The sequence below is a fragment of the Salvelinus sp. IW2-2015 genome, linkage group LG32 (genome assembly GCF_002910315.2).
Source record: "Salvelinus sp. IW2-2015 linkage group LG32, ASM291031v2, whole genome shotgun sequence".
Classification (NCBI taxonomy): domain Eukaryota; kingdom Metazoa; phylum Chordata; class Actinopteri; order Salmoniformes; family Salmonidae; genus Salvelinus; species Salvelinus sp. IW2-2015.
In genome coordinates, this window is record NC_036871.1 from 28126154 (window position 1) to 28141072 (window position 14919).

Genomic DNA, 14919 nt, shown 5'->3' on the forward strand with positions numbered 1-14919 from the left:
AGAAAGAGGGAAAGAACCTAATAAGACCAGCAGAGGGAAGCACAGGGACAAGACATGATCAAAGACAAAACATGACAGCATCATTGCTGCTATCTTTTTAGTCTCTGATCTGATGACTTCAACCTGTGGAGCTCTGCTATGATGGCTCGGGTTCATTCATATTGTAACGATCTTTAATTGGGAACTTATCCTGAGAGTTATGCATTTTGTGATAACACACACACAGCATTTTATTTGAAACATGAGCTCAAAGAACCCACCTTTTTATAGAAGCCATACCGATGCTTGGTCTCATGAGTCCTCATGAGTCATTCACACAATGTAATAATACTGACATCCTATTGACAACCTGTAACTTAAGTACACACACTACAATACTACATACACTTTTATTGAATTGGAATGACATTTATGCATAAGATAACCTTTTCCCCTTCGGGTGCTACCATAGACTGTGCAGACTAGTGGACGAGACTATAATGCAGATGAAATGGTGTTTCTGTAGTTCTGAAATTGAGAGAATGATTTGTTTTACCATTAGTAGTCAGCCTGCAGGTGTGTGAGGTCAGTCATCAATACCTAGAGACAAAGTGCTTGAAGGATCAACATCTGTACCAGTGGAGGCTGCTGAGGGAGGGCAGCTCATAGTAATGGCTGCAATGGAGTCAGTGGAATAGTATCAACCATAATGAAACCACATTTTGATACCATTCCATTGACTCCATTSCAGATGTTATAATGAGCTGTCCTCCCCTCAGCAGCCTCCACTGGTCTGTACGCACGTAGTACCTCTGGGTCTAATAATGATGATTGTCAATGGTGCTAATGGGGATGCTGAATACTGATAGCCATGATGAATAAGGTACTGTCTCAGCTCCCCTCTCCTTTCCCGGCCAGCCAGGAAGCAGCCTGCTGTTGATTGTCAGAGGAACAGCGTGTGTCTGACGTTTTAACACTGACTCGAATCCTCCTATCATTGAGGGTCGCGAGGAGAAAACACGTCATACAATCTGCTAGACTACGGGTCTAGACATTTGTAGCGTCTGTGGTCTGTAACTACAGGAAACCACCAGAATGTTGTCTGTCTTCTGGTTGATATGAGGCTTTGCCTATGAGTTCCAGCCTACTGTGGTAGAAGGATAAACTGTATGGCGTAAGCATTAATACACATTTCTTATTTTATGTGATCAGTGAGTATCACACCACATGAGATGGATAGATGTGATCATAAGACTAAACTGGCAACAGTTCAATCCTTTCACACAGTGAAAACCTTTGCCTATTGGGTAACATTTACATTTGAGTCATTTAGCAGACTCTGTTATCCAGAGTGACTTACAGTAATGAGTGCATACATTTTCTAACCTTTTGGTCCTGGGTAAGGAGGGTTCTCTTTACAGCTTTTATTCCCAGTGATAGGTTTGGTTTCTGAGCTTTCTATATAATTAATCATCAGGTATAATAGAGACATGAGGGGAGCCATAAGTAAGCTTGGGAGGGGCTGAGTGCAGGGGAAACGATCCCATGTAGCAGTACTGATAAGGGGAGGAACCGTTTAAGACCCAGATACCTTAGCTCCCTGCCTAGCAATAATGATGCAATGATTAGTGATAAGGAGGAGACTCCACCCAAAGTGGGGTATGAATACTACCACGGGTGAAACCATGTTTTTGTCTGACGCAGCTGTATTGACCCTCTGGGATGAATAAACTTGGTTTAAGCTTTCATAGTGTCCGTTGAGTTTGTACTCTGAAAATTAGAACCTAACACCAGAAAGTAGGATTTCTCTGTGATCGTACACAGGCACTTCAAATTCCATTGAGTTTCTTATATGGCCTCATTTAAAACCCCTGCACTACCTTCTGGCTTCTCTTCTGTTATCGTTATGACTCTCTCAGCTCAACTCTCTGAAAACTGGCTGCATACTCTAGTCTAGATTTACATCCACGGCAGAGCAGAGGTACCTAGGCTGCTAAAAAGTTGGCTTACGTAACAATACAATACAGAACAGAAGCCTTTGAACAGTCGTCTCAAGCAACAGAGTTGCCCTAGAAGAATACTGGTTCCAACAGGAGTCAGGCTGCCCCCCCTCCCGGTGGAGACATGTACTGCATCCTGCCTGGCAAATAGTGTTGGATAACATCGTTCCTATTTGAATTTAATAGAGCGAGGAAGGAAAAAAACAAATTACAGGGCCGTAATGAGTTTTTCTATAAAAACTGTTTCATTAGACCTGTGCTGAATTAAATMCAGGAGATGGTATTTCCCTGAGGATAGCCCAAGCAAATGTCCTCCTCACATTGGTTTACAGTGGAAACTACATTCCTTTAGAGAGAAATGTATTTCTGACAGATTCCATAATTGAATTGGAGCTACAGTTTGCAGACTGTATTTAAATATTTATTCTCAGGGAGTTAGTTTGCCAGACCAATATTTAGTCTTTTACCTCTATCATTGGTAAATAATTCATTTGGCGGTCTAAACGGTTAATTCCCTAGGCCAGTTATGGAGAACATTATGAGTGGATATGTATCATGACATGTCAGGGGATTATTACCCTTCAACACAATAAACGGTACTAGACAATGGCATGCCAGTGGGTGTTGTACTGTATGAGTGTGAGATAACATCAACCACTTCAAATCACTCATTCTCTACTCAGTATCTACTCAAGTTATGCAAATAAGACACTTGATAAATACCTAGATGGAGACAGATTAAAGATGTTAGCTATAAAGTCACCCTTTTGAAAATAAGGCTACTACTATGTAGAATACAGCAGTGCTCCAGTTTGAGAACATGTATATGTCTCTGAATCTTTCAAGGGCCTGAGGTTGTTCTGTATAGAGAGAAGTAGTCTGTTATCTTTTGGTGGGATGATCCAGTAGACACATGCTGTCTGGGTGTTGCTTTGCTTTTTTTTATTTTTTTATTTATTTTTTATTTCACCTTTATTTAACCAGGTAGGCTAGTTGAGAACAAGTTCTCATTTGCAACTGCGACCTGGCCAAGATAAAGCATAGCAGTGTGAACAGACAACACAGAGTTACACATGGAGTAAACAATAAACAAGTCAATAACATGGTAAGCAAAAAAAGAGAATCCTATATACAATGTGTGCAAAAGCCATGAGGTAGGCAATAAATCGAATAATTACAATTTAGCAGATTAACACTGGAGTGATAAATCATCAGATGAACATGTGCAAGAAGAGATACTGGTGTGCAAAAGAGCAGAAAAAGTAAATAAATAAAAGCAGTATGGGGGGTGAGGTAGGTAAATTGGGTGGGTAGTTTACAGATGGACTATGTACAGCTGCAGCGATCGGTTAGCTGCTCGGATAGCAGATTTTTAAAGTTGTTGAGGAGAAATAAAGTCTCAACTTCAGAGATTTTTCAATTCGTCCAGTCGCAGGCAGCAGAGAACTGGAAGGAAAGGCGTCCAAATGAGGTTTTAGCTTTAGGGATGATCAGTGAGATACACCTGCTGGAGCGCGTGCTGCGGGTGGGTGTAGCCATCGTGACCAGTGAACTGAGATAAGGCGGCACTTTACCTAGCATAGCCTTGTAGATAGACCTGGAGCCAGTGGGTCTGACGACGAACATGTAGCGAGGGCCAGCCGACTAGGGCATACAGGTCGCAGTGTGGTCGTATAAGGTGCTTTAGTAAAAAACGAATGGCACTGTGATAAACTGCCCATCAGTTTGCTAGTAGAGTGTTGGAAGCTATTTTGTAGGACATCGCCGAAGTCGAGATCGGTAGGATAGTCAGTTTAACTAGGGTAAGTTTGGCGCGTGAGTGAAGGAGGCTTTGTTGCGGGAATAGAAAGCCGATTCTTGATTTGATTTTGAATTGGAGTGTTTGATATGAGTCTGGAAGGAGAGTTTGCAGTCTAGCCAGAACACTACAGGTACTTATAGATGTCCACATATTCTAGGTCGAACCGTCCAGGGTGGTGATGCTAGTCGGGCGTGCGGGTGCAGGCAGCGAACGGTTGAAAAGATGCATTTGGTTTTACTAGCGTTTAAGAGCAGTTGGAGGCACGGAAGGAGTGTTGTATGGCATTGAGCTCGTTTGAGGTTATAGCACAGTGTCCAAGGAAGGCCGAAGTATAGAATGGTGTCGTCTGCGTAGAGGTGGATCAGGAATCGCCCGCAGCAAGAGCAACATCATTGATGTATACAGAGAAAAGAGTCGGCCCGAGAATTGAACCCTGTGGTACCCCATAGAGACTGCCAGAGGACCGGACAACATGCCCTGCACTGACACACTGAACTCTGTCTGCAAAGTAGTTGTGAACCAGCAAGGCAGTCATTAGAAAAACCGCGGATTACTGAGTTGCCGATAAGAATATGGTGATTGACAGAGTCGAAGCTCTTGGCCAGGTCGATGAAGACGGCTGCACAGTAATGTCTTTTATCGATGGCGGTTATGATGTGTCGTTTAGTACCTTGAGCGTGGCTGAGTGCACCCGTGACCGGCTCGGAAACCGATTGCACAGCGGAGAAGGTCCGGTGGGATTCGGATGGTCCAGTGATCTGTTTTTGTACTTGCTTTCGAAGACCTTAGATAGGAAGGGCAGGATGATATAGGTCTGTAACAGTTTGGGTCCAGGGTGTCTCCCCTTTGAAGAGGGGGATGACCGCGGCAGCTTTCCATCCTTGGGGATCTCAGATGATACGAAGGAGGTTGAACAGGCTGGTAAAGGGGGTGCGCAATGGCGGCGGACAGTTTCAGAAATAGTAGGGTCCAGATTGTCAAGCCCAGCTGATTGTATGGGTCCAGGTTTCCAGCTCTTTCAGAACATCTGCTATCTGGATTTGGGTAAAGGAGAGACCTGGGAGGCTTGGGCGAGTAGCAGCGGGGGGGCGCGGGGCTGTTGGCCAAGGTTGGAGTCGCCAGGAGGAAGGCATGGCCAGCCATTGAGAAATGCTTGTTGAAGTCTTCGATTATCACGGATTTATCGGTGGTGACCGTGTTACCTAGCCTCAGTGCAGTGGGCAGCTGGGAGGAGTTTCTTCTTGTCTCCATGGACTTTACAGTATCCCAGAACTTTTTGAGTTGAGCTACAGGATGCGAATTTCTGCTTGAAAAGCTGGCCTTTGCTTTCCTGACTGACTCGCTGTATTGGTTCCTGACTTCCCTGAACAGTTGCATATCGCGGGGGCCTTCGATGCTATTGCAGTTCGCCACAGGATGTTTTTGTGCGTGCGTCGAGGGCAGTCAGGTCTGGAGTGAACCAAGGGTATATCTGTTCTTGGTTCTGCATTTTTTGAAGGCGGAGCATTGTTGTCTATATATGGTGAGGAAGTAACATTTAAAGAATGACCAGGCATCTCAACTGACGGATGAGGTCAATACCCAGGGTACCGGGCCAGGTCGATTAGAAAGGCCTGCTCGCAGAAAGTGTTTTAGGGAGCGTTTGACAGTGATGAGGGGTGGTCGTTTGACCGCGGACCCGTGGCGGATACAGGCAATGAGGCAGTGATCGCTGAGATCTTGATTGAAGACAGCAGAGGTGTATTTGGAGGGCAGGTTGGTCAGGATATGTCTATTAGGGTGCCCATGTTTACGGATTTAGGGTTGTACTGGTGGGTTCCTTGATGATTTGTGTGAGATTGAGGGCATCAAGCTTGGATTGTAGGACTGCCGGGTGTTAAGCAATCCCATTTAGGTCACCTAACAGAACAAACTCTGAAGCTAGATGGGGCGCGATCAATTCACAAATGGTGTCAGGGCACAGCTGGGAGCTGAGGGGGGTCGGTAGCAGGCGGCAACAGTGTGAGACTTATTTCTGGAGAGATTAATTTTTAAAATTAGAAGTTCGAACTGTTTGGGCATAGACCTGGAAAGTATGACAGAACTTTGCAGGCTATCTCTGCAGTAGATTGCAACTCCTCCCCCTTTGGCAGTTCTATCTTGACGGAAAGTGTTATAGTTGGGTATGGAAATCTCAGAATTTTTGGTGGCCTTCCTAAGCCAGGATTCGGACACGGCAAGGACATCAGGATGGCAGAGTGTGCTAAAGCGGTGAGTAAGGCAAACTTAGGGGGAGGCTTCTGATGTTGACATGCATGAGGCCAAGGCTTTTTCGATCGCAGAAGTCAACAAATGAGGGTGACTGGGGAATGCAGGGCCTGGGTTACCTCCACATCACCCGAGGAACAGAGGAGTAGTAGGATGAGGGTGCGGCTAAAGGCTATCAAAACTGGTTCGCCTAGAGCGTGGGCACGACAAGAATAAAAGGAAGCAGATTTTTATGGCGTCGTGGTAGATAGATTTCTGGGCATAATATGGCATCGACAGGGGTATGGAGGGGCGCGGGTACAGCGGAGGCAAGCCAGACCTGGTGATTTCATAAGCAGCGGTTAGATCTCTGATCGATCGCTGTCCTCAATGGGTGAGGTCACCGCATGTGTGGGGGGTGGGACAAAGGGGGTATCAGAGGTACGGAGAGTGGAACTACAGGGTCCATTGCAAACCAAAACAATGATAATGAAAACTAGCCTGAACAACAGTATGCAAGGCATATTGATATTTGAGAGAGACATACAATAAGGCATAAAGTGATTGCAGGTCTTGATTGGGAGAGCTAGCTAAAACAACAGGTAAGATAACAGCAGCAATAACAGGGTGTTAGTCTAACACAGCAACAACAGGTAAAAATGGCGACGACTAGACAGAGAGGGTCGGATTAACTACACACAGATCCTGAGTTAAAGCACAGAGCCGACAGGTAAAACACAAATAAACAGAATGGAGTACCGTGAATTAATGGACAGTCAAGCATGCATCAGCTATGTAGCCAAGTGATCATAGTGTCCAGGGGGCAGCCGTAGATGGAGCAGAGGAGGCCTCCACTAAGCTAGCACGCGGCGTATAAAGTTAGTAGCCCGGGGGGTGGTCTGCTCAGACGGAGGGGGTCTGCTCAGACGTGGTTGTGTCGACAGAGAATCCAAGCCAGATGGCGATGGCGAAAGAGAGGTTGTGAATTGTAGAATTGTGTTTGCTAACTGGTGCTAGCTTCGTGGCAGTGGCAGTGGCGCTAGTTCTTCAGCTAGCCGGCAGATGGGCCTAGCTCGAGGCTAGCTCAAGGCTAACTGGTGCTTGCTTCGGGACAGAGGTGTTAGCCAGTAGTAGCCACTCGGTTGCAGCCAGATGGAATCTGTCCAGATGTCCTGTCAGGATCATGTCCTCACAACCCTGGTTCTCTACATGTGCTCTGATTACTAATTGATAAAGTATTATGTAAAAACATGTTCATATAATGTTTTTACTGTGTTACTAAACAGGTATAAAAGCAACTAAATGGTTACCGTTACAGGTTCTGTTTTTTGGTGTCATGTATGGAGTGTTCAAAAATGATGTACTTTCTTTAGCAGTTATAGCCTACTTAGAAAATATTTTTATATCAAGCAACGCTATTTTCCAGTGGCCCTTATCAACATGTTTCTCTCTAAACACATGGGGGCGCTGCTTTTGATGGCATCATCAATTGCCTCAGTGTCCCGTGGTGATAAGAATATGGAATTAGGGCTTGACCTAGTTGGTCAGCTTTGTGTTGTGCCTTTATTCAGAGTGGTTGCCATTTGATTGACCAATGCCTAATTGAACACCAAAGCTCTGCCCATGCTGAATATAAAGCTGGAATGTGGCAGATTATGCAGTGAGTTCCTTTTGGAGCCTGAAATGACATTGAAAAAACAAGCTGAATACGCATCCGTTTATGGCAGCCAATCAATGACTTATGAGCTAATAATTGTTCCTGTGGAAAGGTTAATTTACTTATTTTGGGAAGGCGTCAAAGCCAGATTTGTAATTATTACTTAGTGGTATTTTGTAGAGGTGACATTTTACATACTAACTAATTTATCAGATTATTTCAGTTATTAACAACACTGTAAAAAATTATTTGCTGCCTGCCATAAATGGTAGTCGGGTCACTRCTGGAGTGACTAAGTGTGTGAGAGCGTGTGTGTGCATGTGTATGTAAACACCGGGATCGATCCACTCAAACCGTAGTCCATTATTGCTGTCAGGTTAGGTGGCAATTACTATAGCAGTGACTGTTACTTTCTCACAATTAGGTGACTTTCTGCATTGAGCTATCTTAGCTTTTTTACAACGAACTAGAGAACATATCTTGCCCTTTCAAGCTATCTGACCCACTTGTGTGCAACCCATGTGACCTGCTTTTACAGGACCCTAGGATTAGCAGTGCTTTATGTAGCATCTAAAACTTGGCTACATGGAAGCCAGAACTTCTGGTACTTCCACTCACTCTCCCTCCTTCTTTAGAAAGCCATGGGAAAATCTCTGCCTTTGTGTTTTCCCTATCCCTGCTTGTTCGGTTGCAAGAGAGAACTTGATGGCGAGGGAGGGAGGAATACAGAGAGCGACCAAGAGAGGAGGCACTGGGGACACAAAGTTCTCTTTCATAGCAGTTTGTTCTGGGATCCTATCTTTGTTGACTGCTGCAGCAGCAGTGGATGCTCAGCTCCCTCTTCCCGGGATCCTATTCTTACTGTTCACTCACTGTCATCCATTTTACTCTCWGGGGGCTGAAATCCCTCTAGAGATCCCGTGGAGGAACTCAGCTCAGTGGAGTCGGTGTGTTTTAATGCAGAGCAGCCGACCCGTTGAGATCCGGTCCTTGTTTTCTGACCGTCCCGGGGGTTGGGAAACTGCTGGAAAGTTCAGACAGACACACTCCCTCACGCTACGCACGGCAGGCAGCTCAGCGATGAAGGGTTTTGTKTGCACCGCAGGTAGAAAAGGATTGCTCACAACTTGCCAAGAAGGATGTCTCAGTTTTTCATATGTTGCTCACGGCCTCTCAGGGACTCTATGACAAACATGTGTTTGTTTGTTCCAAAGCAAACAGTGGAATGGCTGTTTTAGCTGTCGCTCACCCTCACGTTGGACAGGTAGAAGAAGAAAGTAGAGGAGAGGGGAGAATGCAACCAGCCAGCCACCATCCAGCCTTTTGCGGTGCTGCTGCTGAATGCTGAGTATAAGGCTGCAGGGTTATGGAGGTGGCACAGAGGCTTTGCTCAGGCTTGTTTGAAGTTTTTTTCCCCATGTCAAAGGTAAAGGATTACGCGGGGGGTTGGAATGCAGCCTGGAAGTGAAGGACTCAGAGAGCTACCCTAAACACCACCACACCAGGGAGAGGAGTGTGAGATTGTGTTTGCTTTGCGACTGTGTGTATGTAGGTGTGTGCGTGTAAGTTAGGCTAGTTTGTGCATGCCTGTGTGTGTGGGGGAGTGGTAGTGGGTAGTGTCATGCTACTGCTGAGCAGTCGGGCTACGGAGCAGACTATCCCCYGGGCCACAAGTAAAGCTGTAACAGCCCACCAGTCAGGAGGAGGTAGGACCACGGTGTACCACATCTCTGTCATCCTGAATGGAACTTTGGGGCATGAGGGGGTGAGGGAGGGCCTGGCCGCCAGACACGCCTCCCTGGAGCAGAGTCATCCGGCAGCCAGGAGCACTAGGGCACGGCCACAGGCGCTGCAGGGGGAGGAGGGACACTTCAGGCTGGGCAAGGCACGGCAGAAGCTTGGCAGGTGGCCCTCCCTGAGCCGTACAGGCAGAGTGGGGGGGAGGAGGGAGGAGGAGGAGGAGGAGGAGGGAAGAAAAATGAAGATGGACCGGTTTCTCCAACTCCAACAGCTCTCTAGTAACTCAGCAGCTCCAGCAGCAGCCCAACCTTCTCAGTCAGACTGGGAGACTACAGCGGTAGGAGTGGAGGTAGATACAGCCACAGCAGCTCCAGAGCAACAGAAGACCCAGGTAGAGATCCAGGGACAGGACGTTTCTCCCCAGACTGAAGGGCCTCTCCCTGGGCATCATGGTGGTGTTCTGGCCGGTGGTGGCTCTCCACCCCGGGCTGTGCTCCGCAGGAGGCCATCCCAGGACGGTGCTGCTCCACACAACAGGAGGGCGGTGAGCATGTATGGAGCCGCAGCCAGGCAGCATCGAGGCTCGCTAAGCCGCCAGGACAGACAGGACAGGCCCAGGAGTGTGTGCATGCTCGCAGGCCCCAACCTCAACCCTGCCCTATCAGAGCCCGGGTCCCACTCCCAACAGACCTCCAGGAGGGGGGCTACAAGGTCTCTGGACGGTCCCCCACAGCAGCGCTGGACCAGGAGGGCAGAGCTGCGGGCGGTGGACGGCCTTAAGCCAGGGGTGCTCCCTCAGTGGACGGTGGCGGGGGCTGAGGAGAAGGTGGTCCCCCGGGTCCGGCAGCAGACCTGGAAACCGAGACCGGTCAGCATGACTGTGTTGGAGCTGAGGAAGAAGGCCTCGGGGTCTCAGGAAGGGCTGGACAGCGAAGGAGGAAGCCAGGGGGGAGGTCTATTTGGCCGCTGGAGGCTGTTCGGCCGACCAGCCCAGGACAAGGAGAAGGAGGAAGCCCCAGACCCAGGCTCCAAGCCCAGCAGCAAGCCGGATGCCCCCAAGAAGACCCTGAGCTCCTTACGCCGGAGCCTCAGTCTGCGGATCAGGAGGAACCGGCCACGGGAAAGAGTGGACATTTCTGAGGTGACAGCAGAGGAACGCTCACGCACTACAAGTATGGAGCAGGAGACATCTCGCCCCTTGCGGCCCTTCTCCTATCTGACTGGGAGGACCCTGCCACCTCCTTACGAGAGGGATGATGATGGAGGGAGGCAGTTCATTCAGTACCACAGCCAGGGCAAGGTCAAGGTGATGGAGGTGCCCCTCTACCCAGCCAAACTGTCCTCCTCTACTAAACCGGCCCAGGAGGAGCCCAGCCTATGGCAGCTCATAGCCAGACGCTTTAGGAGGAAGGAGCAGCAGCAACCGTCCAACGGTAAATGTGAACTCCAGCCCCGACACCCGAGCAAAGAGACTGGCAAATATTCCCTGGGCAGGATTAAAAAGCCTCAGTCAGTTGCAATAGAGACTCTGGTAGACTGCAACAAAGGTCAAGGTAAGATTCCCAGTACAATTGAATATATTTCCCAGCGCTTAGTGCTCCTGGTTCTGGACAGCCCCTCCTCAACCACTCTGTCAAAAAAAGTTCACAGGGCAGCAGGTAGCCTAGCGGTTAAGATCATTTGGGCAGTAACAAAAGGTCGCTGGTTCGAATCCCGAGCTGACTAGGTGAAAAATCTGTCTGTGCCCTTGATCAAGGCACTTAACCCCCTTTCGCTCCTCTTAGTCACTGGATAAGAGCTCACATGTAAACAGGAACAGGGTTATTCTGCTCTTTAAGGAATGAGGGCAAATGAAAAACACATGGAATGGGAACTTTAGGCTGAGGTGGCATTTCAAGGTTTCGGGACCCGGAGGTTAGAAACAGTTCTCATTTTAGCTTTTGTGTTTTGTTTATTTACTTTTCCCACAATGCGTTTCAAATCCATGTTGGTTCTTATTCAGCTATGGAACAGTCACCACTGAAAACATTTTACATTAGAGATTTGGATGAGATGAGGGTTATCTCATATGAATTTGCCTTGTTGTTTTAAAGTTAACAATAGCTGTTTGATGAGAAAAGGTATGGGTGGTTGGTACAGTACTATACAGTCTGATCCAGAAGTGGCTCTGTGTTTCCCAGAGCCAGTGTGGTTGGAAATGCATGGTAGCTAATGCCTCTGGCCTCGTAGGGACACAGCTTAAAGCAGGAGGCATTAAAACGGTCAGCGGCTGTGAAGGGCCTTGGAGATGCTTTTGGCCGCCAACCAGGGCTAAATTAGGAGGGCTTAAACACTGTAATGATGGGGAACTGAGACAGAGACTTAAGCACTGTGCTTAAAGGTTAGCTAGCCTAGCGCTACTCTCTATACGTTGACAGTGTAGGATCTTGTGTGTATGTGTTGAGTTACTCATAGAAGCAGACAGAGAAGCAACGATGAGCTATAGAGATTAGCCAATGTGCTGAAGCTGTGTTTGCTGTGTACTCCATGCAGTTTAGTTCAAATCTAAATTAAGCCTTGTTCTTGTCATAGTCATTAGCAGATAACACCTTCTACTATGGTGAACTGAAGTTAAAAACTTATATCAGACAGGTTTGCGCAAAATGCCAAGCATGACACGAAACATGTTCTAGAGTTATGATTGGTGATCGTGAATTATTACCTAATTATTACATAATTTTGAAAAATTCACAGACACCTGTTGCTGTAGGAGTAAGATGTATCAAACTTTCCAGAGAAACACTTCTTAGATTGTTATGCGTACTTGGTAAGTTGTTTCTCTGTGAATGAACCACAAATCAGACTATGTACTTTGTGTTGATATCCTCTTTAGCAAAGCTTTGTTTCCTTCTGAGCCTAAGCGGTTAATAAGGGCAGATACAGGTACACTTTGTGATTTGCAGTTTTTTTATTTGTTTTCCCAATAAGAACTGTTACCAAGGTCACCAAAGCCTTTGTAGTGTTAGGTGCACGTTTAGTGATATTTGTCTATGTAGTCGAAGTAGGAGAGGGCAGTCAGTCAGGCAGTAGGAATGTAGGTGTGCCGATCACTCTGACTAAAAGCCTAGTCACCTGTCTCTACCTGCCTAAGTGTTTGACAACCTTACCTGGCTGCAAAATGTATCCTAAGAGTTCTGATTCCCAGCCCTTAGTTAGTACACACACACACACACAGGCAAACACACTCACATACACACGTGTGAAATTGCAAAAATGAACCAAAAACACGTTAGCTGGCATTACGGTATACTCTGTTTAGCTAGTAACTAATATGGATGTCCAGGTGTTAGTACTAGCTAATGATGAGCTGTTTTCCTGGTTATATTTTTTTGTCTTTGGTGGTATAGCCCTACYCCAGGGATGAGGTGTTGAGGACCCTGTCCCCCTCACGACTGCACCTCACCCCTACCGGTGGGTGAACAAGGCCATTGTTGTCAGGCCCGTGGAGGAGGGGTGGTTTGAAGTGACTTTTGTGAGGTAGTCAACACTGCACTCCATCACAGACCTGGGTTCAAATAGGATTTTAAATCTTTCCAATACTTTGGCTGGGCGTGATTGAGCTTGCCTGCAGCAGTGGAACCAATGGAATGGTCTCAAATGTGTAAACCAGGCAGATTCAGACAAATACTCMAAGTAGTATTTCAAATAGAAGATTTCAAATACTATTTGAACCCAGGCCTGCTTCATCAAACACATGACGTGCATTAAACTAGGCTGCACTGGGACTAGAGTAAAGTTAGGTGTTTCCCTCTTGAAATGCCATACACGTCATTGGACCAGTCAGGCTGGCAAAATGTTCACTGTGGTACATGTATCTTGCCTAGACTTGGCATTGCTCATGGAGAGTTGTCGAAAGTGTCCTGTGTGTCAATGTGCATTTTGTATTCTTTCATCTCATGACTGATCTCTCTTATAAGAGATCCTTGAAATTGGTTGTGGAGTGTTCAAGAATAACAATACCCTGTCCTTTCTTTTTTTCATCCCACAACCAACTGAAGTTCATTCATGAAAATAGTTTGCAGCTCTGCTCTTTCTCATACAAAACGCTTTGTCACTGTGAATCAGGGCCAACAAAATGTCTGTTCCCAAAATGTCTGTTCCCCTAAATGTTCTTAAGTTTGAGTCTGCCTGCTCTGAAGACTCTCCGTCGGAGTTGTGTGAAGACGCATCTGGTTTATTAAGTAAGCACCCTCAGCAGACCTTCTCTGAGCCAAACTCCTCACTAATGACTTTGTTTACCGTTATGACAAACCAAATGTGTCACTCCCAAGCCAATTGGGGAAACTGAACGTTTGATCACACAAACCCACTTCTGGGAGAGGAGAGGAGGGAAGAGGAGAGGGATAAAGGAGAAGAGAGAATAAGACACTGTTGTGGGTTGAGTGAGTAAGTGAGTCAGTCCAGAAGGAGATGGATATAGAGGCTCTCTTAATACTTTAATATGACTCCTTATTTGAGCGTCTGCTGCCACAGATCCCCAGCTACTGTGTTCCCTTCAAATCTAATTGTATTGGTTGCGTACACATATTTTGCAGGTGCAGTGAAATGCTTATGTTTCTACTTTAGCTCCAACAGTGCAGTAATACGGAACAATACAGAATAATATACAAATCCCCAAAAATTCAAAGGAATAAATCAATAAATATCAGTACGAGCAATGTCAGAGTCTGGAATATCTATACACACCATCATATGTATATGATGGTGTGTATGGATAGTATATGAATAGAAAAGGTGTGTATGGCAGTAGTTATATAGGATGAGCCATGACTAGAATACAGTATATACATATTAAGTGGGTTAAACAATTATGTAAACATTATTAAAGTGACCAGTGTTCAATGACCATGTAAATAGGGCAGCAATATCTAAGGTGCAGGGTAGAGTACCGGGTGGTAGCCGGCTATTAACAGTGACTAAGGTTCAGGGCAGGGTACTGGGCGGAGGCCGGCAAGTGGTGACTGTTTAACAATCTGATGGCCTGGAGATAGAAGCTGTTTATCAGTCTCTAGGTCCCAGCTTTGATACACCTGTACTGCATCAGCCTTCTAGATGGTAGCAGGGTGAACAGGCTGCGGCTCGGGTGGCTGAGGTCCTTGATGATCTTCTTGGCCTTCCTGTGACACTCGGTGCTGTAGATGTCCTGAAGGGCAGGCAGTGTGTCCCTGGTGATGTGTTGGGCTGACCGCACCACACTCTGGAGAGCCCTGCGGTTGCGGACGGTGCAATTGCTGTACCGAGTGGTGATACAGTCTGACAGAATACTCTCAATGGTGCATCTGTAGAAATTTGTGAGGGTCTTAGAGGCCAAGCTGAATTTCTTCAGCCTCCGGAGGTGTTGTTGGGGCATGAGCTTAGTGATGAGCTTGGAGGGCACTATAGTGTTGAAGGCTGAGCTAGTCGGTAAACAGCATTCTTACATACACTACCGTTCAAAAGTTTGGGGTTACTTCGAATTGTCCTTGTTTTTGAAAGAA

At 46.7% G+C, this 14919-nt stretch overlaps 1 protein-coding gene across 4 annotated transcripts in view; it reads left to right on the top strand.

Annotated features, from left to right (window-relative positions):
* Nucleotides 1-14919, top strand: part of agap3 (ArfGAP with GTPase domain, ankyrin repeat and PH domain 3) — a 325912-nt gene that overhangs the window by 145205 nt on the left and 165788 nt on the right. For 2 of the 4 annotated variants that reach the window (XM_070436760.1, XM_070436761.1), the window contains exon 1: nucleotides 8694-10956. The exons of 1 other annotated variant lie outside the window; for it this stretch is intronic. In XM_070436760.1, the coding sequence (XP_070292861.1) occupies nucleotides 9285-10956 (1672 nt within the window). In that variant the 5' untranslated portion in view covers nucleotides 8694-9284. Of the gene's footprint in view, nucleotides 1-8693; nucleotides 10957-14919 lie in introns of those variants that run through there. One more of the 4 variants, XM_023977105.2, reaches the window with a different exon arrangement.